This window comes from Geospiza fortis, unplaced genomic scaffold (assembly GCF_000277835.1).
Source record: "Geospiza fortis unplaced genomic scaffold, GeoFor_1.0 scaffold376, whole genome shotgun sequence".
Lineage (NCBI taxonomy): Eukaryota > Metazoa > Chordata > Aves > Passeriformes > Thraupidae > Geospiza > Geospiza fortis.
In genome coordinates, this window is record NW_005054636.1 from 202,971 (window position 1) to 225,747 (window position 22,777).

At 40.3% G+C, this 22,777-nt stretch overlaps 1 protein-coding gene across 1 annotated transcript in view; it reads left to right on the forward strand.

The window, feature by feature from the left end:
- The window catches only part of SLC7A11 (solute carrier family 7 member 11), a 62,924-nt gene that overhangs the window by 8,267 nt on the left and 31,880 nt on the right, over positions 1-22,777 (forward strand). Inside the window, exons 4-6 of the mRNA XM_031064811.1 lie at positions 8,269-8,394; positions 10,513-10,612; positions 13,727-13,771. Coding sequence (XP_030920671.1) covers positions 8,269-8,394; positions 10,513-10,612; positions 13,727-13,771 — 271 coding nt within the window. The remainder of the gene's footprint in view (positions 1-8,268; positions 8,395-10,512; positions 10,613-13,726; positions 13,772-22,777) is intronic.

Genomic DNA, 22,777 nt, shown 5'->3' on the forward strand with positions numbered 1-22,777 from the left:
GTTCAGAAAGCGGGAACTGAATTTTGGGAGCAGAACATACAGCCTGGTGCATGGTTGTTGCTGGCTTGTTGTCCTACACTTGCTAACTCTGTAGTTAGTGTAAAAGGGATCGTTTAGGGTTACAGAAAGCCAATATTTGCAGTGGAAAGAGGGACACTACCCTGAGAGCAGAGGCTTTATGGTGTACCTGGGCTGGTGTGGAGGATGCATGCAATGGGAGGGCGCAAAAAATGATGGGACTGGGACTCTGGAGCTTGTAGCATTAGAGGCTTGTTTCCAGGTCTGCCTGGTCACAGGTGAGAATGCTCCTTGTGGGCACACCGTGGAATTCAGCTGTGCTGGGAGGGAGTGCAGGGTAGACCGGAGTAATTAGTAACAGATTGTTCCTTTAAATTTGCTCAGTGCACGTATCAGAAACAAAAAGACTGGAAAAAGGAATTAAGACATGCAAAATGATCAAAGGTCCACAGGAGACCCCTTCAGTTTTGCACAATAATAGGTTCAGATGACTTTTTTTCTTCGGGGCAAGGAGTTCAATTGACATTTAAATTTCCAGTCTCCAGGTTACTGTGGCTTTTTGTGGGAGCTCTCTCTGTAAGATTTCCTTTCTGCCGGGAGTGTTAAAAAAATCAGTATGTGACTGCATTCCTTTCTAACTTAATTATGCACAAACTATAGGTTTCATAGGAATAATTGAATTAGGGGCTTGAATTTTGAGGTCAATGACTTTTTTCAGCTACATCTGTCTAAAATATTTCAGTGCCAGATAGGAGTGAAACAGATGTTCAGTAACATTAAGGTCACTGAGACAAAAGGAATATTAAGTGAGGACTCCATCAAAGCATTTGGTTAATTGCATGTGATTCAAGCACAATAGGTGAGCAATTTGAATTATGTTTTTATTACTTTTAATTTAAGTGAAAATCTGTATGACAAGCCAGGTCTTGGCAAAATAATTGAACAAATAAGTAGCATTGCAGGGAAAGTGGAGTTAGGCTGAAATAATCACAGCCTAAAGGGAGAGGGGAGGTCAGATTCTCCTGTTCAGAGTGGGTCTGTACAGCATAGTTAGGGTGAACTGGTATTTCACTGAAAGAAGGGATTCTTGTAGCAAGCTTGTAGTGGTGACTGGGATGATGCTGAGAAAAACAGTGATATGTCAGACTGGGCCTTCATTCTTTGCAGTATTCTCTACAGTGGAGTTTCATTTATAGTAGTTTTTAGAACTAGAACCAGAGTGTCCGAATGTTATCCTTGTGTGGTAAGAATCATGCTGTGGTGGTAATTACTGCAAATGTTTGGTATTGGGCATGTAGGCAGAGTGACAGGTAAGATTAAGGTGCTGAGCTGAACACTTTGGAGCCCTGGAGATCTTGGAATCCAATATAACGGTGCAAAAAGTACTGTTTGTTTCCACTTCAAATTTTGAGTTAATCAGAAGGTGAAATGACATGCCTTTTTCGTACCTGTGCCTGGTCCCTTTTCCTTCCTTGCCTGATGAGAGAGCACAGATTGTGTATATGTCTTTATTGCATGGGGAAAGGCAATGGGATGCACCACTGAGCTCTGTCCTTGGCTGACAGTTTTACCTTGTCATTTCTCATTGTACTAGAAAGGAGAGGGAGAAATTTTGAAAAATCTTCAGGTGATCCCCTGATCCCAAGCACAATCAGTGTTATCTAAACAATTTCTTACCGATGTTTGTCAAAACTGGCCTTAAAATATCCAGCATGGGAGTTTTTTAACCCTCACTGGCATTGTAGCCCAGTTTTTTCTGTCCTTGTCACAATACAGCTTTTCTCTTTCCTTTTTTGTTTTTCTCCCCACTGATGCTTCTGAAGCCTATTATCAAAAGGTTGACTGAGGTGGATGCAACCAGGATTCTGCTGGGCAGTAGCAAATACTCTTGCTTCTCTATCAGCTGCCAAAAAGTAAAGGGGCTACAGGCATTCTGCTCCCCACCTCTGTGCCTCTTCAGTGAAAAAGGAAAGACAGTGCAGAGGAGATGTAGATCAGATGAAGGTTAAAATGCAACTACTGGTCCCGGTGACATTTAAAACATCTCTGTTATTATTTATAGGAAAAAGACATATGCTGGGCACAAAATTCCCCTCAAAATCACCTGTTCAGAGCAATCTTGAACAATCTATAAAAACAAATTTTCTGTTCCACAATATGCTGCTTTCATTTTTGGTTGCCTTTATTATGGTTTTTCTCTTTTTACTATGACCAACCAACCACAATGTCCAAACATTTCAATGTCTCTGTAGAGAGAAGGATGCTTGTGTGGAGTCTCTATTCAGATGCCACAGTTTTCTGAACCTTTGAGCAAAACCTTCCTGTTCTTTTCAAACTTATAAATCACTTAAATTCACTTGGTGTTTCTTAAGCAAAACTTCACAAGGAGAAAAACCTAGATCAAATACTGGATATGCAGATCTCAATTTGTCAGTCTGCCATAAACTTTTTCTCAACTCGGTTAATTAACTGTATGTGAAAGAGGAGCAGATGTCTCAAAGATTTTTATTACACTATACATTTCATAGACTCATAGAATGGTTTAGGTTGGAAAGGATGTTAAAGATCACCCTGTCATGGGAAGGGACATTTTCTACTAGATCAGGTTGCTCAAAGCCCCATCCAACCTGGCCTTGAACTCTTCCAGAGACAGGATCTACTTGCTACAATTTTATGAAAATAAATGGTCAGCTAGAGGAGAGAGAAGCTGGATGTGCTCCTGCACAGGGAAGGACAGCTGAAGAAAATGCAAGGAGGAGATTAGCCCTTTTAGCTCCCTGCTTTGTTCCAGCAGGTCAAAATAGCTCCAGGACACAAAGCAAAGGGATGTTGTCAACCTTGGTTCTGATGCTGAAGGTAGTCTTTTTAGGAGAAAGAGTTTAAAACTCATTTACTTCTTGAAGTGAAAGCTGATAAGCTCCTCCATATTTGTTGTTTCTTGACACGAAGCAACATCCTGTCACCATGCCTATCATTGCAAAAAAGGCCCTATATTCATATATTGCTTTATTTGTATCTATTAATTCTTTTCCTAATGGTAAACGTAAATATAATAGTAACAGGAAGGGATAAATTGGACTGTGCAAAGGTATCAATCTCCTCTATCAATATGTAGCCTGAATAGGAACTGAGCCTTTTCCAAACTTTTCACATGGCCTCCATGTCAGAAAGCAGATAAACAGGTTTCAGCCATTAAAAACTGTGAGGCTGAAAACCCCTTACTAACTCCACCAACTCACATGAGTTCTTGCACCAATTCATACGTGTATTTTGGGCATTTTACACTGCAATAATATATAATTTCCCCTCTTTTATTTTTTTTTTTTGAGAAGTCTGCTAGCAAACTCAAATACCCCAAACTTTGGCTGTTAGAGCTAAAGTTATGCTTGAAAACTGTGGTTAGCTGTAGGTCTATCAGTGCTTGCTGGCAAATGCTCCAGTCCCAAGTGTTACTGGTGTCTAGGTGAGTCTATAATTAGATGCCTTTTTTCCCTCATCATGGCAGATGTTGCAGATGCCACTCTCTACTGCTGACAGTCTTCAGACAAGCAGTTTACATTAAAATATCTCTTGGCTTGCAGGGATCTGCTCTGATATGCTCTTGCTGATATGCTCTGATAGGTGCTCTTGGGCTTCCTGTGACTTGTAATTGGCTCATTAGAGTCTGCAAATTGAAGGCATTTTTTGGCTTTTTTTTTGAATGCCTTGACCCTAAAAGTCTGACAAGTTATGGGAGAGCAGTTTTCTTGGTCTCCTGCTGAGGCAATGGTACATACATTCTGAAAAGTAGGCCAGGATGTAATGCTCACTGCTGCTTCTCCCATTAGATTTTGTCTGTGTCTGTGGAAGGGAAGGCATTGTGAAAAACATGCTTCGTGTTTCCATTGTGTTTGATTGTTCATGTACCCCATTTTGTTCTCCCTCCACACTACGCTTGGTTAGGATTCATCTTAGCAAGGTGTTTAGTTTAGGTAATCTGTGCTTCCCATACAGTGGAGAAAGAGGAACGTCCTGAAGGTAAACTATCTCACAGAGACAGGCATCTCACAGAGGTATTGTTATCCATCCTCTGGAGCTAACTGTCTCTTCATTGAGATTGCAGCCACACTCAATGCCTGACTTCTAGTTAGAAAAGTTAGATCTGAGTCCTCCTTTCACTTCCCCTTTTCTGAGAAACTGCTGCGCCTTCTGATATTTGCTGTGATCCCTTATCAAAGTGTCTGCAATCAGCTTCTCTAAATATCTCCAGTGGGCCCTATTCTGAAGAGAGGTGTTGACTAATGGCCATAGTCCCAGAATATGATGTCCTTCCTGAGCCCTGGCACAGCTGTCATCATCTTTTCTTGCTTTTTAGCAGCTTTCTTCACGACTTCACTTCCTCATTGCCTTTCACTACACAGCTGCTAACACAACCAGTCCTATGGTGCTGGCACATGGTACTGGTGTAAGCCCCACATTTCTAGACAAGTGTCATGCACACAGAACAATTAACACTGGTTTTTTTTATTATAAAATACTACTACTATTATTATTAGTCTACAATAAACAACAATGCATTTATATTATGTGGTATTATATGATAAAGAAGACTGTAAACTCCTACAGCCTAATAAGTGCAATAAAATAAAATTTAAAAGAATAAAAATGGCCTCAAATTTTCTAAGCATTTGTAAGCACTTAAGTCTCAGCTCTGCAGCCTGAATTACTATTATTGCAGTCCTCCAACTCTGCACTTACTCTTGTGAAGGACTATCAAAGGACATTTTTATCAAGAGACTTTTTTCAAGGGACTTTTACAAGGGATTTATTTACAAATAAGGACACAGTGATAGGTGTCCTGGTTTCAGCCAGCTTAGTGTTAATTTCTTCTCAGTAGCTATTACAGGGCTGTGTTTTGGATTTGGAATGAGAATTGTGTTGGTAACACACTGATGTTTTGGTTTTTTGCTAAGTCCAGTTTACCCATATTCAAGGACATTTTTCCCTGCCTCCATGTTCTGCCAGTGAGGAGGTTCACAAAAGAAAGTGGGAGGGAGCATAGCCAGGACAGGTGATTACCAAAAGGATATTCCACACCATAGAGCATCATGCCTGGTATATAAACTGGGAGGATTTAAATGGAAAGGCATCTGAGCTGGGTTTGGGAATGGGGGTTCTGGCTCTGTTCAGTGGGTGGTGAGCAATTGTATTGTGCAGCACTTGTTTTTTTCCTTTTTGTTATCATAACGGTTATTATTATCCTTTATATTATTTCTGTATTTTACTTTGTTTTCAATTATTAAACTGTTCTTATCTCAACCCACAAGTTGAGATAAGTTTTACTTTGATTCTCCTCCTCATTCCAGTGGTGGGTGCAGGGAGAAAGAGGGGAACTGAGCAAGCAGCTGCCAGGTTTAATTTCCATTTGGGCTTAAACTGTGACAACAGGATGAGGGGAAATGGCTTCATACTGGAAAAGGACTGGTTTAGCTTATACATATGGAAGAAATTTTTCTGATGTGGCTGGTAAGATGCTGGCACAGGTTGTCCAGAGAAGTTGTGGCTGACCCATTCCTGAAGTGTTTGAGGCCATACCATCCAGTAACATTCTCATATGTGTATCAGGAGGGTGAAACCAGGGCATTGGAGGATTTAAATGGAAAGGCATCTGAGCTGGGTTTGGGAATGGGGGTTCTGGCTCTGTTCAGTGGGTGGTGAGCAATTGTATTGTGCAGCACTTGTTTTTTTCCTTTTTGTTATCATAACGGTTATTATTATCCTTTATATTATTTCTGTATTTTACTTTGTTTTCAATTATTAAACTGTTCTTATCTCAACCCACAAGTTGAGATAAGTTTTACTTTGATTCTCCTCCTCATTCCAGTGGTGGGTGCAGGGAGAAAGGGGGGAATTGAACAAGCAGCTGCCAGGTTTAATTTCCATTTGGGCTTAAACTGTGACAACAGGATGAGGGGAAATGGCTTCATACTGGAAAAGGGCTGGTTTAGCTTATACATATGGAAGAAATTTTTCTGATGTGGCTGGTAAGATGCTGGCACAGGTTGTCCAGAGAAGTTGTGGCTGACCCATTCCTGAAGTGTTTGAGGCCATACCATCCAGTAACATTCTCATATGTGTATCAGGAGGGTGAAACCAGGGCATTAGAAAACCTGGAGAAGCTCTCCCCACTCATGTTACCTACTCTGACCTGTGTAAGGCTGACAGACTGACTGCTGCAGTCAACTTGAACTCCGAGTAAACTGGGTATCAAATTGCAGATTCTCTTACACAAAAATCTCCTTCTTGGCATTTTCTTATGCTCTGGTCCATGCCTGGGCTTCACTTTCTACAGAAGAAAAGTATTGTATCCTGAGTCTTCTAGGAAAATTAAAATAAGCTAGTGCTTGGCTATGGCACTTGATTTTTCTAACTTAAGCACTTTTGGTCAAATGAATATTTTAAATATATTTTGCTTCAATAACAGTTGTTAGTCTTGTTGGTAATCAAGCCTCAGGGAAAGAAGGGGAAACTCAAAGAGCGCTAATATTAGTCAGCAACTTAAAGGGATCTTTCAAAATTTAAATGAGTCAAGATATGTCAATGTAATATTGGAACAACAGAATAATGAATCAGGCCCTGGGGTTTTCTGTTGCCTGTCAAATATAGGTATACAAGGAAGTGAAAAAGCAAAAAAAACAAACCAAAACAAAAAAGTGTTTGGGTCTCAGGTGAAACGTTGCATGTTTGGGTCTCAAGTGAACTGTTGCAGAAGTCCAAGCAATTTTTTTGTGACTTCACAACACTTCAGCTCTGAAATATGGTGGGATACAGAACTGAGTAAAGATTTTGATCTCCAAGATCCTTTTCTGGTGAAAAAATTGTGTTAGGTGGTGTTGTGAGTATATATTGACTTGTAAATTTCTCATTGGAGAGTGGGACTGTCTCTCTCCCAAATAAAAATTCTAGAAAAATATTTTTTTTCCCCCTAGAATTTTTATTTTATTAAAAATATATGAAAAATACATTGGGATCCAGATTACGTGGAATTTTCTCACGGTTCAATTAAACTCAAGCTACTTTCAGTTGATATTAGAAGATTTTAAAATATTTTTTAACCTCGCTGGTGAAGAGAAACTGTATAAAAGACTTGAGAGAAATCAGTGGGGTTTTTTTCCAGAAAGCCTGTGCCATGCCAGATTTACAATGCTAGCTCCTACAAACTAGCAAATTGTGCTTTTGTGTGTCTTGAGATGCGTGATGTGGCTGATGATTTACACAAACTGGTGCTCTTGAGAGAGCTTGAATTACGGGAGGATTGAGATGGAGCTACTTCATTAGCTCCACATGATGGCAAGAAAGGGAGGAACATGCTTGACCATGATTACCTGGAGCAGCAGGGGAAAGATTTTTTTATCTGGTAAAATGGCTCCCATCTTCCATTCTTTAGGGAAATTTTTTATTTTTAATATCTAAACTCCTTCTGTTTAAGTAAACTAGAATAAGTGGCACTAAAATGACAAGACCTGCCCTCCTCCTGTCAGTCAGTGCTGTAGGAAATGCTAGAGGATGCTGTCCCTGACCCAGAAGGAGATGCAAGCTGACCAGGCAGGATGTAAATATCCTTCTCACTGATCTCTCCACATGCTGGTGAGCTGCAGACCTGAGCTTTGCTTTCAAGAAGTAAAAGGTCTCTGTTTCTTCACTGATTCCTAGCAAGGGTGGGCACAGTACTTGCACTCTGGTCCTCCTGCATCTCTGGTGGTACAGCAAAAAGGGGGGAGAACATGGAAAAGAGGACGGAGGTAAAGCAGTTACAAATTTATGTGGGGCCTAAATGAGGGTGAGAAAGTTCAATATGGTTATTAATTGTTACTGTTTATGAAAAATACAGATCTCTACCCAAAGCAGCACTGACAAAGAAATCTGGGGTGGCAAGAGTGGGGCAATTAATTTCTTTCATCTGAACAAGTGCCCTGGCAGCCAGTTGTCTACCAGCAGCTGACAATTCTGGGTCAATGAAGCTGCAATTTGGTGTGCAGAGAAGGGACAGACGGATGGTCAGTGCAGTGGGTGAGGCACAGGGGCTCAGCTCAAGCCTTTGGTGTGGTACCTCGAAGGGGGATGGGAGAAGTGGGAGGACAAGAGCTGGAGAAGATTATTGGGGTGTATTTCCTTTAATGCATCAGGATCTGTTGTTTGTGTAACCCCTCTGCTGGCAAAGAATTTTGTGACAATTATTTCTTTCTGACTTTTCTTTTTCCCCCCTCACAGCGCTGGTGATGGTCCTGAATAGCACAAGTGTCAGCTGGAGCGCCCGCATTCAGATGTTCCTTACCTTCTGTAAGCTTGTAGCAATTCTGATAATTATAGTCCCTGGAGTTATCCAGCTAATTAAAGGTATGAAATGAAAAGTAAATGCTTTTAAAGAGCTTTTATCTTTACCCTCAGCAGTCTTTCCCCACTTGCCTCCACCACATAATGCTTACAGCAGCAAAATCTCTTAATTAGTCTGTGCTTGCTTAACTGAGGCTCTGTACTGTCATGTCATTGATAAGAAGTGGAACTACACTGGGATGAAATGGTATTTCCTTCAGCATGCCAATGAGACTATTCCAATCAGACTTGCTTTTCCAAGGAGCAGATGGACTGCTCTTCTCTGGAATCTGTCTTTGGCCTGAACTTTGTGAGAGGGGCAGGGGGAGATTTAAAGGCAGACAGATGCGCATGCACCTCCCCAGAGCACATGGCTAGCCCAGGCAGGATGGCTGCTCTGACTGTGCTAGTCCCTAGTCATGGTACCTGTGTGTGGTACTAGAGGGGGCTCCCAATTCACAGAACCACAAAATCACATGGTGGTTTGGCTTGGAAGGGACCTTAAACATCATCTAGCTCAAACCCTCTGCCATGGGCAGAGATGTTTTCCACTAGGCCATGTTTTTCAAAGGCCCATCCAAAGCCTTGAACACTTCCAGAGCATCCTGGGCTGCTTCTCTGGACAATCTGTTCCAGTGCCCCATCACTGTCACAGGGCAGATTTTTTCCTAACACGTAATCTAAACACGCTCTTTGTCAGTTTACAGCTATTTCCCCTTGTCCTGTCACTACATGCCCTTGTAAAGGCCCTCTTTTCACTGACAGGTGCTCAGCTACCTGTAGAGACTTCCCCATCCCAGCCCTCTGAGCAGCAGGTGTGTGATGGTTACAAGCCCCAGGTCACCCTCCCTACAACAGCTACAGAGAGCACAAGCAGCCATGCAGCACACAGGGGCAGAGCAGGGAGCCCTCTTGAGTGCATTGGGGGCAGATTTTATCGAACAAAAACTGTCACAGTTTTGGGCTATGTCCCACCCAAGTGAAGGACACAGTGTTAGTCTGTGCAGTGAGCTCAGTTTCTCAGGGACAGGAGGCTCTCTGTGGTTCGTATAGGCTCTGAAATAAAAGTTTTCCTGTGCAGCACTCTGCTGATTCACTATTTTTGTTTTCCTGTTTTTCACTTTCTTTCTGGCACTTGCAATGTCGTTTCCTCTTGCATGTGTCATATGAAATGTGCAAAATTTCTCTCTGTTCCCATCCACCCACTTTTTCTAGACCTTTGGAGCAGGTCAAACCCAGGTTTGCTTGGGGCTTGTTGCCCTGAAGTAGCTCAGCTGGCGTCCCTGATTCTCCACTGGGACCTTTTTCTGGCCACAATTTCTCCCTTAACCAAAAAGCCTCTGCTTCAATGGGGATTTTGACTGAGGGCTTACTAAAACCAGAGCAAAGGGTAGAGGATTTGACTCATTGCTAATTTAAATCTGAATTAATTTTCTTCCTGCTCCATATTTGTGGAGGATCGTTGCTTCTCAGGAAATTTGGAATTCTCAGGAATTTTGGGAAATTTGGGATATGGTAGGGACATTTTACAAACCATAAAGCACTTTGTAAATGAATGAGAGCATAACAAAAGTGTTGCATATTTGCATTTATAGATATATAGATAATTCTTACTCGATGTAATATCAATACAGTATTGAGTATCATGGTAGGGGGTTACCAAACTAATTTTTCAATGGTAGAAATGTTTAGGATTTTGGGTTTATTTATCTTATAAATATTTCTTCTAAATGAAATGTCAGCAAAGTTCCTTCTGATTAAAATGTTGAACAAGTGAAATTTTCCACACCAAAACCTTCTGAACTCATTCCACTCTTTCATGTTGATGTAAGTCACTGCTGCAAATGACAGAGCAGTGAGTGTCATCAAGCTCAGCATGCTTTGAAATAAGCTAATAGGTCAAATTCTCCTATTGCATGAATACAGATTCCACAAAGCCTTTTACAATTGCTGGCAGATTATGGCTGCGAGGGTTGGGTCAGAATTTAAGGTGCAGGGGCAGAACTTCATGTCAGTGAACTGTTGGGTGATTAAATGTTCCATGATGAGATATATATATATATATATATATATATACACATATATAAACTAGTTATGACCAAAGAGCTTATTTTTCAACTTTTTTTTTTGTTGATTTTGCAGGAGAAACACAGCACTTTAAAAATGCCTTTGCAGGGAATGATGCCAGTGTTATGGGATTACCCCTTGCTTTCTATTCAGGAATGTATGCCTATTCAGGCTGGTAAGTGGATGAAACTTATACATATTTGTCCTGAAAACAAACACTAATGTGCTTTAACAAAGCTATTTATTTATATGAAGCAATGAGTAGCACATTCTACATCTTTTGCAAAGCTACATCATACAGCTAGGGTAGTTGTCACCACTGTTCCGTATGCTCAGTGGTCATTGTGCAAGATTTTTCTTTTTCAGTGCTGCACAATATGTAAACGTGCACTAACCACCAAAATAGTCACACCACAAGAAAGGAATAGTCTTCATTTTTTCATTAAATATTTCAATAAAAGGATAAATGTACAAATGAAGCTTTAATTTTTTTTAAGAAGTCAGTAATTATATAAAAAACAAACCTATGGTTCTGTTACAAAGTGGCCCTTAGCCTTTCTTTGTAAAAGCAGTATTTGACAAGTAAGAAACAATGAGATTGATATGGACCACAAAGCAGAATAAAAATCTCTAGGTTTTTGCACTTCTTGGTCTGAGAGATTTTGACCATACTTAAAAGAAGTGCAGCTGGCTTCCACAAAAGTCAGGTGTGATTGACTGTGAGCAAAGGAATGAGAATCTACCTTCAGGTATCCTGCTTAGAACTTTCAAGTCCTTTCTCTCTTTTCCCTCCAAAGTACACAGCAGCTGGTTTGAAAGGTGCTGCCCCTTCTGGAATCTGCCTTTACAATTTATTCATGCTCCTCAGGGCTCTGCATTGTGCAGTGCCAAAGGGCTTTAGCAGCAGCAGCCTGAGGGGAAGGAAGCAGACTACAGTGCACAGAGTGGGCTTATTTTGAGATAGCTTTGTCTGCAGGTCTTCCCTTTGCTCTCCATAGCCTCACAGGCAGCCGAGTCCTTTACCTTGCACAAAAGGCGAGGGCTGCAAGATAAGGGGTTTATTTATTTAATATGAAAGGACAATGGGCTGGGCATTGGAGTTCTCTGCCCATCTGTAACTCCCCGGTTGCAGGAGCATTATAAATGCGCACACTGAAGTATGAACAGAACTTTATATACTAAATGGCAGCAGGGGAAGAAACCCAAGAGAGTCCAAAGCCTTTATCTGACATAGATATGTAAGAAAAGAGCCCAGCATTTTGAATCCTCAAAGAAATGGAATTGATTATGTGGAGAATCTCTACTTTCTTCCCCCTCTCTCCTATAACTGACTCTATCTCTCATATCCATGCATGTGATGGTTTCTCACTTTTTTAATAGTAACCTAAGTTTTTGTATGGAAGCAATTTTAAAAGCTCGTTATTATTATTATTCAGAGTTTCTTTCCTGCAAAATGCTTCATCAAAACCACTGTTATTCTGTTGCTTCTTTCCCATTTTTCACATAACGGTTCAAAGCCTTGCAATAAAAATACCTCATTTCCTCTTTACACCTGCTGACTTTTATTTCAAGGTCCTTATTTGCTACTTATAAAAGAAATTAGCAGGAAAAAGACCTAATTTGGCTAGTGGTTCTTCCCAGCTGTCTATTTTCCTTTGTTATCAGCTAAAATTCATCACCTCATCACGGAGGAGCAGATCATTAAGTGGAGTGGCAATATCCTTGCACTATCAGTTTCATGGGGCTAAATCAATGCAATTAGCTGAATACGAAGGAGTGTTGGAAGTGTTGGTGATGTGTCCTGGGATGCAGGCAGAATTTAATGCATAGCTCACAAGACTGTTAAATTTTAACTGTTAACTTAAGAAAATAAAAGCAGTATCTCTTCTGTGTGTGAGTTCATCCTGCCAAGAGCAAGTGTAGACTGTGGGGTATGTAAAATGTTGGCTGAAAAAGTGGAGAAAAGAATGCAAGGAAACCTGCCTTTGCATCAGTAAAAGGACTGATGCTGGGCTATCGCAGAATGGTTTGGGTTGAAAGGGACCTTAAAGATAATTTTGTTCCAATCCCCCTGCCAAGGATAGGGATACTTCCCACTAGACCAGGATGCTAAAAGCCCCATGCAACCTGACCTTGAACACTTCCAGGGATGGGGCATCCACAGCTTCCTTGGGCAACCAGTTCCAGTGCTCCAGCAGCCTCACTGGAAAGACTTTCCTCCATATATCTAACCTAAATCTTCTTCTGTGCTCTATGCACTAGAAAGTTTAAAAACAAGTACTGATGGTTTTGCATAAGGCGACAAAGAATTTCTTGCGCAGTCACAAAATCACTATTTTTAAAAAGCCATGAGCCAGCATTAACTTGTTCTGCTAACCCAGTTCTGCTCCAAGACTTGTGATGGGGCAAAGCTCCCAGACTTCCTGCCAGCTTGGTTACCAGTGGTTTATTCGCTGCAGTGCTGCTGGCTCAGGTGCCATTTGCCTTTTGCACAAGATCAGAAGACCAGCAGAGGTGCTGTATGGAGTGCTCTGTTTGATTAGACAAGATCTGACTTTGGGGCTGTCTCTGAGCCAGGCACAATTGTGTCCCAGGCAGGCACAGACTGAATGCTAATAAATGTAGAACAGAGGGTTCCATGGCCTTGAGGCTTATGGTTGCTTTGTATGCAGGGCTGTGCCTGCTGTTCCTATGAATTCCCATACAGAGCTCTCCCTTGAGCGCCGCTGGAATGTGAGCAGAGTGCAACCTGTACTGGAGGTTGTGCAAGAGCATGCAGGGCTAGCAGCCTAGTGTTTGAGCTTCTGCACAACAAACTGGTGTGAAAATTCTTGGTTTAGGAGGGGTTTTTTTTAAGGCTTCAGTTATTTGTATTGTTAAGGAGCCTTCGCTGAGTACTCTGATGAGACTTTTTGCCACTCTAACCTGAAACTGTAAAAGGCAGCAAGCACAAATGGAATATAAAGCTTGAAGTGTGCATGTGTGTGTGTGTGTATGGAATACTGTGTAGTATGTCAGGAGGAGAAAAAATTAATTACACACTGACTTTACATAGTCACTGTCTTTTCCTTTTCCTGCTTTGCTGTCTTTTCTGAGGATTCCCTTCCTGCGTGTGAGGATAAGGGAAGGTTAAATATCCCTCTCTCCTTAATCCAAACATGGGCCTGCAAAGCCTACTGTAATTAACAGCAGGGCTTAACTAAAATCATCTTCTTGATTCTTAGTGAAAGAAATACAGAATAAAAATATAAGAATAAATCTTATAATACATTTTATAACTATTTTCTAGGTTTTACCTCAATTTTGTCACCGAAGAAGTGGAAAACCCTGAAAAGTACGTACTTAATGTTTTGCTTGACTTTTGAGAAATGGTAATGAAATTTAAAATGTTGTAAAAGTAGTGATCTTCAGAAGTTCTGTATGCTGGCCAAGCTGCTTGCCTTCCAGCAGATCTGGTATCTATTTGAATTGCAACTGCTCAAAAATTTGTTATTTTTGGTCTGTTGTGACATTATTATGTATTCTGCTTTTATCTGCACTGAAAGAGTGGCTGGTTTAGTGTATTCCAGGATTAAGTAGATCTCTAGGGCTCTGGTTCTCCCCCTCAGGATACAAGTAACTATCAGTGGCTCCTTTCAGTGGAAGCTACTGATATCCTGTCAGGGAAATCTTGCCCAAGAAACTTATCTGCTGCAATATTTGTCAGTTTTGCTGTGTTTAAATATTAATGAAATACTTAGTTCTACTTGTTCTAAATGTCTCAGAAATGCAGGATCTTAAATACATGTCACAAAGCATCCAATCTAATTAAACTGAACAGGGGATATGGGTTGGAGCCTGTTTCAAATCAGAGCTGCATACTCCCACATCACCTGCCTGTAAAACATGGAAAGTTGTCTTGTTAGGGAGAGTTTGATTTGTCCCATCTATTTTGGTAGATGTGTTTTGGTACATGAAGCCAGTAATAAAAGGCTACTAACTTTTTCTAGAAGTTAAAGAAAATGTGCCTTTCCAGATCAATTTGTTTTCTTTGAGGAAAAGAAACTATTTACTTGACAAAGAAATTAATAGCTAAATTTTCTTAGATTTTTAAAATAAGATAGCTGGCTGGGTACCAAATTGCTTATTGTTTTAAAAGGACCCCCAGCACCGTACACTCAGATGATATTAATCTGAGACATATAGGAAAAGAAAACTCCAAGCCATTGACTGGGAGCATCCAGAAGATTTTTGTTGGTTTCCTCAAAGTCTGAACCAAACCTGGCTATTTCAGAGGCCTGAAATTATAAGAAAATGGATGATAAAACATGAGGCTGGTAGAAACACTGGTAGATTTCCATTGTTTTGGTGACTTTGGGATGTGTTGAGTGTTAGCAGACACTTTGATGTTATCTGGATATGTAGAGTGAGAATTGTGTGACCAGAATCTGAGACCAGGTAGAAAATACTGCATTAATATTTGTGAGTAATCATTATGACAGATATCTATGTAAAATGAGTTTTTCCCTGTTAATCTTCAGTTCTGATAAAATGCCGTTTTAGGAGCTGTGGTTTAGTAAACATGACTCTGGATGTATTTAAAATGGGTAGATGTGGCACTTGGGGACATGGTTTAGTGGTGGGCTTGGCAGTGCTGGTTTAATGGTTGGACTCAGTGGTCTTAGAGTTCTTTTCAAACCTGAAGCCCTCTGTGCTTTTAAGCATTTATATCACTGGAGAGCTGTCACAGACATCTTTTATGAAAATTCCTTTCCTTAGGATTTTTCGTCCTGAGAAGCTGAGAGGCCTCAGGAACAAAATGTAATAATTGATTATCTGCTGCTGTGGAATGCAACAGGTGGATCTGTGATTGGACCAAGTTGGATGTTTGTAATTAATGGCCAATCACAGCCCAGCTGGCTCAGACAGAGAGTCCAAGACACAAGCCTTTGTTATCATTCTTTCTTTTTCTATTCTTAGCCAGCCTTCTGATGAAATCCTTTCTTCTATTCTTTTAGTACAGTTTTAATGTAATATATATCATAAAATAATAAATCAAGCCTTCTGAAACATGGAGCCAGATCCTCATCTCTTCCCTCATCCTCAGACCCCTGTGAACACCGTCACAGAAAGCAGCTGGCTAAAGATTCCCAGGCTTAGGACACACATGAACTCAAGCTGGATGATCTAGGGTTTAACTACCAAGGATCTGTTCTCTTCATAAAATCATGAGAGGCAGACACTAAAACCAAAAGACAACCTACAGATGTTTTTACTTTTGAAAAAGTGTTGTGTCACAGACTGATTTTAAATGTGAAACTAAATGTAACTGTGAAGGGATTCTGGTCCAGGCCATCTAGCTCTTCAGGAAATTCTGGGGGGATAGGTTAGGAGCCAGAGTCTTGGTGGTATGATTAAATTCAGCTAGAAGCAATATAATTTGTAAATTATCATGTGGTTACCACCAATACTGTGTGATCTTTTTAAACATGCAGATGTCTACACCCTTTGTGACTTTTCAAATGCTTCTGTGTCTCTGCAGTTCTTTTGACTGGAATTCTTGGTAATTTTCATTATAGCTATTTTTATATCTGTTGAGTTTTTTGTGACTTAAGTCAGAGGAATGTCTATTTTTGAACATTTTGCTCTCTGCTGCATAGGACAGAAAAGCATAGCTCCTCTCTCTTTTAAAAGCTAAGCACCCCTCGAAGCATGATATACCTCAGCTAAGATAAGTGATGCTGGTTCAATTCTGATGATTTTTTTTCCATTGAAGCTAGGATGTGAGGGAAGAAGGCTGTCTTTTCCCATCTTGGGATAACTTCTCTGTACTCCAGGTTATCTATCAGCTTGGAGAGCTGCTGAAGTTATGTGTGCTGCTAGTAAGGATGTAGGACTGGAGGGCAAAGCACATAACGTGGCTGGTTTAGTGTATTCCAGGATGGCACTGGAAAAAAAACAGCTCAATATTACATGTGCAATGTTGTCACAAGGCTCTTAAAACTTCCCTTCATCGCTCTTCCTCTTGAGGCTGCACTTTGAGAGGATGAGTAGATGCCCAGTTATTACAATCTCCATGCTAAGGTATAATATGGACTAGAAGAGAGTAGGACATTAAAAATTGCTAAATAAGTGGCAGGTGATGGTGGGGCAAATGGATTGTTACTGTCTGTGCTGACAGAGACCTCTGTACCACCTGTAAGTGGGGATTCTGGACTCCCTTGAGCTGAAATAAGCAATTAAATGAAACATTTGGAACATATTTTTTATTTGGTTGTCACCTGTGAATGGTTCTGTTGAAGAAATGTCCTGAACCAAGGGCTGTTCCACCATGGTTCCCAAAGCTACAGGGCAAGAGAATAGTGTGGATTAATCTCAGTGGCAACTGTCTCAGCTCCTACTAAACCCAATGCAAATGTTAGATGAGCCAGTAATTGTTCTGCTGTTGTACGCATTTATTAAGACTAAACTGCCTTTTTTTTTTTTTTTCACCTAAAATGCTGTCTTTCATTCTCGCTGTGAGCCTTATGTTAAAGGTTGCACTGAGCAACCTGGTCTAGTGGAAGGTATCCCTGCCCATGGGCAGGGGGCTTGGAGATACAACTTCAAGTTCCCTCCCAACCCAAACTATTCTGTGATTCTACTGTATGGTACTTCTGTTGGTATGATGTTGCTGATTTTAAAAAGGAAGAGGAAAGTACAGGCTTGAACCACTTAGAGCTTGTAACATCTCCAGATGTGCAATTTGTAATGTTTTTCAATGGTTAGGATGGATGCAAATTACTTACAAAAAAGGAGGTGAGCACAGTGAGGTCTTCTGCCCTGCACCTGTCGAAGTAGATGTTTGCCTGAGAATCAGTCACAGTTGTGCATTTCCAGATGTGCAACAGCTTTGGAAGTAACTGAGGCGGATGATCAGCTCCATCCCCATGAGAACCAGCAGGCTGCAAACCCCCAGTGGATGTACCAAGGGGATGTGCCAGGTTTACAGCAGAGGGATGGCAGGAAAGCTCTAGCAGAGAGTGGGGATGGGGCTTTGAGCAGCCTGGTCCAGTGGAAGGTGTCCCCACCTATGACAACAAGATTGGAACAAGATGATCTTTAAGGTCCCTTCCAACCCAAAACATTCTGTGGAGGTGGGCCCTAGAATATATCCTGAGATGTTTTGGAAGGTGGAAGCGCCTGCTATTAGACTTTAGGTTTTCCAGATAGGGATTGCATTTCTTTCTGTGGTATATGGCACCAGGGAGACCTTTTGGAATATGGCATGTGTTGTTGGGAATGCAGGAGAGAGGCAGGGAAAGGGGGATGCTTGTGCCCTTGCCCAGTCCCCTTTGTGCTCCAAGCAGCTGTTTGTAGAGGCAGAAAGGGCTCTGGAGGCTGTGGGAATCTGTGGAGGTGCAGCTGCCTGCCCAGGTGCAATAAATTCCACACTTAAGTCTGTAAGTAGGATAAATACTCTGGGTCTGAGACACTGGGGTGCTGAGGCAATACAAAACCCTACAGAGGGAGAGCAGAATCAGAGGGAATGAGCAAAGCAGGAGCAAGGGGAGCAAGCGCCCTTTACAGTACAGAAGGGAGAACAGAAAGACTTTAAAAAAAATCTCAAAGTGATTGTCATTACTTTTTGAACAGAGTTTTGGAAGTAGCGTTGAATTCTCACTTTGGAAATGCCCCTCTTCCTTCTTTTGTGTAAGGACATTATTATAACCCCAATTATCATAAGATGTAAAAGTAGCTGTTTCTGTCTCTTGCTAAACCCCCTTTTGATGTCTCATTTTTAAGCCTGAACTCCTTTTTTTTATTCCTCTTTGTTCAAATGCTTCTCTCCTTCTCTCATGCAGCTATTAGTAGCATCCAAAGAAACACAAAGTTAATGTTTATTTTAGAAGGAGCTGTGGTTGCAGTCTTCATATACAATTTTTTAAAATGGCCTGAAATAATTTTAGTATCAAGAATATGTGGAACAACATTAAAGTGTGACAATAAATTTCTTTTCCTTTTTTTTTGAAAATTATGCTTTGCATGTACAGGCTGGGTGAATAGCAATTATTGTTTCAAATAAAATACCTAAATAATCCTTGAAGCAGAACTTCACCAAAACAAACTTGTGCAGCCACATCACCTGCAGCTTTGATCTTTTTGATTTCCTTGCACTATAAGGATTAGTCTCAAACAGAGGTCTTATTGTTAAATAATAGGTGAATGAAGGAACAGCCAGGTCTCTGAAAGAGTTTGTCACCTGAAAGTTGACAGGAGCCATGTTGTCTGGAGCAGGAAATTGTTAGGACTAGAAATCATGCATGTTGAACTTCCAGACTCATTTCTTGTACATAGTCTTTGATCTCATCCCTGTTCTTGAGCACCCATTTGTCACAGACATCTTTTATGAAAAATCCTTGCCTTAGGATTTTTCCTCCTGAGAAGCTGAGAGGCCTCAGGAACAAAATGTAAACAATGATTATCTGCTGCTGTGGAATGCAACAGGTGGATCTGTGATTGGCCCATGTTGGATGTTTCTAATTAATGGCCAATCACAGTCAGCTGGCTCAGACAGAGAGTCCGAGACACAAGCCTTTGTTATCATTCTTTCTTTTTCTATTCTTAGCTAGCCTTCTGATGAAATCCTTTCTTCTATTCTTTTAGTATAGTTTTAATATAATATATATAATAAAATAATAAATCAAGCCTTCTGAAACATGGAGTCAGATCCTCGTCTCTTCCCTCAGCCTCAGACCCCTGTGAACACGGTCACACCCACTATGGACTCTCAAGAAACAGGCTGAGTTTTCTCAATCAAGACCCTGAAAGCAGCTCATGCCTGAAGAGCACTTCCCTCTTCCCTTCCTAGGCTGAGCAGTGCAGGATCAGTGCTATAGTTCATCAAGAATTTTGGCAGCCTCCAGATGAGAAAATTAACACAGAATTGTTTTCACATCACAGCAACACCCTCAGAGCCCTGTCAAAGTCAGAGCCAGGTTGTGTCAGATGCTGGCCAAAGAGAATCCCACTTTAACAAAATTGTGCTCCACCCTCACTATGAGTAGATGATTGGCCTGAATGCTTCAAGTTGTGAAGATTAGGCTTGTATTGGAAGAGACAGAAAATATTATTTCACTTTAAGGGGAGGGGAACTTAGACTCAAATTCCTTACTGACTTCAAGGCTGTTTGTCATCAAATGGGCAACTTGAGAGAGATGTTAATTTATAGCTCTTGTTTTACTAAATAATTTTATTTCTTTGGCAGTGTAGGTTTTTGTTGGTGTTGTTAAACTTAGGAAATATTTTTCATTTAGTGGACAAAAATAATAGAATTTCAAAGGATGTGGATTCTGAAAACATTTTACAGCATAGATTACTTTGCAGTTGCAGTTAAGTACAGCTGCTATTTGGCATAATCCTTTCTTTTTTTGTCTCTCTATCTCTTCTATTTTTTTTTTCCATTTCTCTCCCCAACCCCCCTTCCCTGCCTTATTGAACCATTTCATTTGCAAATATTTCATTTTTGTTTGTAAAATAACTTTGGTCCAGCCCAGGCAATCTGTCATTGTTTAAAAAATTACACAGTGCAAAGAACATATTATTGAGATGTATAGTGTTTATAAGTGTGGTCTCAGATTGATAAATTATGTCTTGTGCTGTTGAAAAACCAAGAAATGAATTGCTTTGCTATGACCTTGGGGTCTGAGATCAGTCAGTTTGTCTATTAGATTTTTCCAGTGTTCTTCTCACTTCATTTGTTCCTTCTTTTCCAAAACACCAAGGCACAGTAGCTGTATAGCAAGCCACCAGAGCTTGATATTATCAGACATTTTATAAAATCAGGATATCAAAATGTTTCATGAAATTTATTTTTATACTGTTTTTAAATAATGTGAATGTCATGTCTAGCTAATATGTGCTGCCCATTCATTCTAATTATATAGTCAACTTTGCATCTATGAGGACTGAGTGAGAGAAATAAAATATTAGGGGTGTTTTCTTCAATCTGTCTGAGAATTATAGAGATGCAGATGGATGGGAGGGGAATGATGGCTGAGATGCCACAGCTCTTCCAGCTCCCTTGTTATTTGTGGCCATCTGATTTTTGGCACTTCTCATTAAAATGCAGCCCTCTACCAAAGTCAGTCAGAAACTTGAATTGCACTGTTGCTCATTGTCAATCTAGCCACTGATTAGGGATCAGATTCCCAGTAAGCAAAAGAGTAAAAAATCTTTTCAGTGTTAATTGAGAGGATGCAAGCCTTTGATATTTCTGCCTCTGTGCTTCTTACATTTTTTGGTTGTTATTTTATAACTTAATGACAAGATTTACTCTGAAGAGGAATATTAATATCAGCACTCTTAGACACTTGAAAGGTTTATCTGCTTGGAGTTTGAAATCTTTTTTGTATCATTTTATTCTGCTTATTCCTAAAAGATACATTTGACTCCAAGTAATTTTCTTCATGTCAAGCTACAGTGCCAAATGTTCAGTGCAGAAGTTATAGGATTACATTGTGATATTTGACCTGAAGATAATGAAAAGAGACAAATGCTAATCTTTCCAGTATTTTGTAAAGCCCATTTGCTCATGTGAATCCATCAGATTACCTTAAAGGGAAAACCAGGTCAATTAAGTGAGCATTTGCATTTTTCCTCTATATATTATTTGCATCTTGGTAGATTTTTTGCATACTTTTTTGAATACTTATTCTTCATCATAGAATGAGGATGTTCTAATTATCCTCCCCCAGCTATTTTTATGTCTCTTTAATAGAAGTTTTATACTTCTAAATTTGACTGTATCTAACAGCATTGCAGTCTGCTTAAATTCTTTCAGTTATCTGGGAGGCATCTCAGATGACGTGTCTAAACCTGGCGAATTCAACAACAATTTCTACAGATTATTTTTGCCCTCTGTAAGTGATAAAATCGTGTTTTCAGATCTAGAAAATCCTTTAATGAGGAACTGAATCTGCCAGATACAGAAAACAAATTAATTTACTAGCTCAAATCTACTTTCAGGAAACCGAGCATGGGTTTTGCTATTTGTAAAATGTATGAAAAACATTTAATTAAGAATGTAATTCAGTAGGATTTGTGTGTGTTTGAGAAGGACAAATAGACAATTACTAGCTCTCAGGGGAGTTGTGTCACCAGCTGTTCTTAATAAAATGATCTTTCCTTTACTTTTGCTTTCTCACTAATCTTATTAGCTCCTTACTATGACTCACATCTTCAGCTCATTAATTATTGTTGCTTTCAGAAATTACTAATAATTCATTTCTGAAACTAAGTATTTCAGTCTTGGATGCATGGTTTCTGACATCTCAGTATGGGAACAAACTTTTCTCCCTTCATAAATTTATTTTATTCTTTTTAGTTGGAGGATGGTGCTCTTGCTGGAAGTTGGAAATTCTCTTATGAGCGGGACTCAGCTATCCTGAGTTGCCTTGCCTTTTATTTATATTCTTTCTTCACTCTTAGTTTGGGAGATTTTAGACCAGGCTTCTCAGGGCCCCCTCCAACCTGGCCTTGAATACTCCCGAGCTCTGGCTCCAGCCTTTCCTTTCTTCCCTCTTGCACTAGTTTGAAAGCAAATTAGTAAGAGACTCCATGTCAGATCTACAATTTAATAGGAAAATTAAAATAAATGCAAAAAAAAAAAAAAAAGACTTAACCTGACAGAGTGAGGATACAACCTGACAGCCTGTGGGTCGGGGTGTTGGTAGCAGTCCCATTCAATGGTGGCTGCAGTGCTCCTGCAGGGACAGGTGTGGTTCTGTTGGAGCAGGGATCCTGTAGAAAGGCCTGTTCTTCCTCTGAATGTCAAGTGGTGGTTCTGTAGCTCTCATCCTGTGGGAATTCAGTGGATAAGGCTGCTTGTGATGTTCCAAGTCTCAGATCATATCCAGGTAGGAATGCTTGGCTCCTCCCCCTGGGTGGAGCCTCTCACTATGGGATGGCGTAATTTTAAGAGTTATTCGGTGAGGCTTGATGGCCCATTAACAGAAGATATCCTCTGGAGTTACCAGGGATGAGTCATGGAAGAGATAAAGAACAGTGCCCCGCCTGGTTTTAACAGGTGGCCATAGAATACATACTTTTGGTTACATCTCACATTGTAACCTAAGACTACTCTCCATCCCACCCCTCAGGAGATGTGCCATAAATGCCCTAACCTTGACAATCTGTTGGTTCTGCTCACAAAATATGATTGAGTTTCATGTGATACATGCAAATGATTCAAGGGTTGCAACTTGCTCGTGAGCCCTAATTGGATTCTGTCTGTGATAGGATTTGTTGGGGGTGACGGAATCCACGAAATATTTCCAACCAGAGTAAGAAGTAAAACTGTGATTTTTAACTGTGTTTCCAG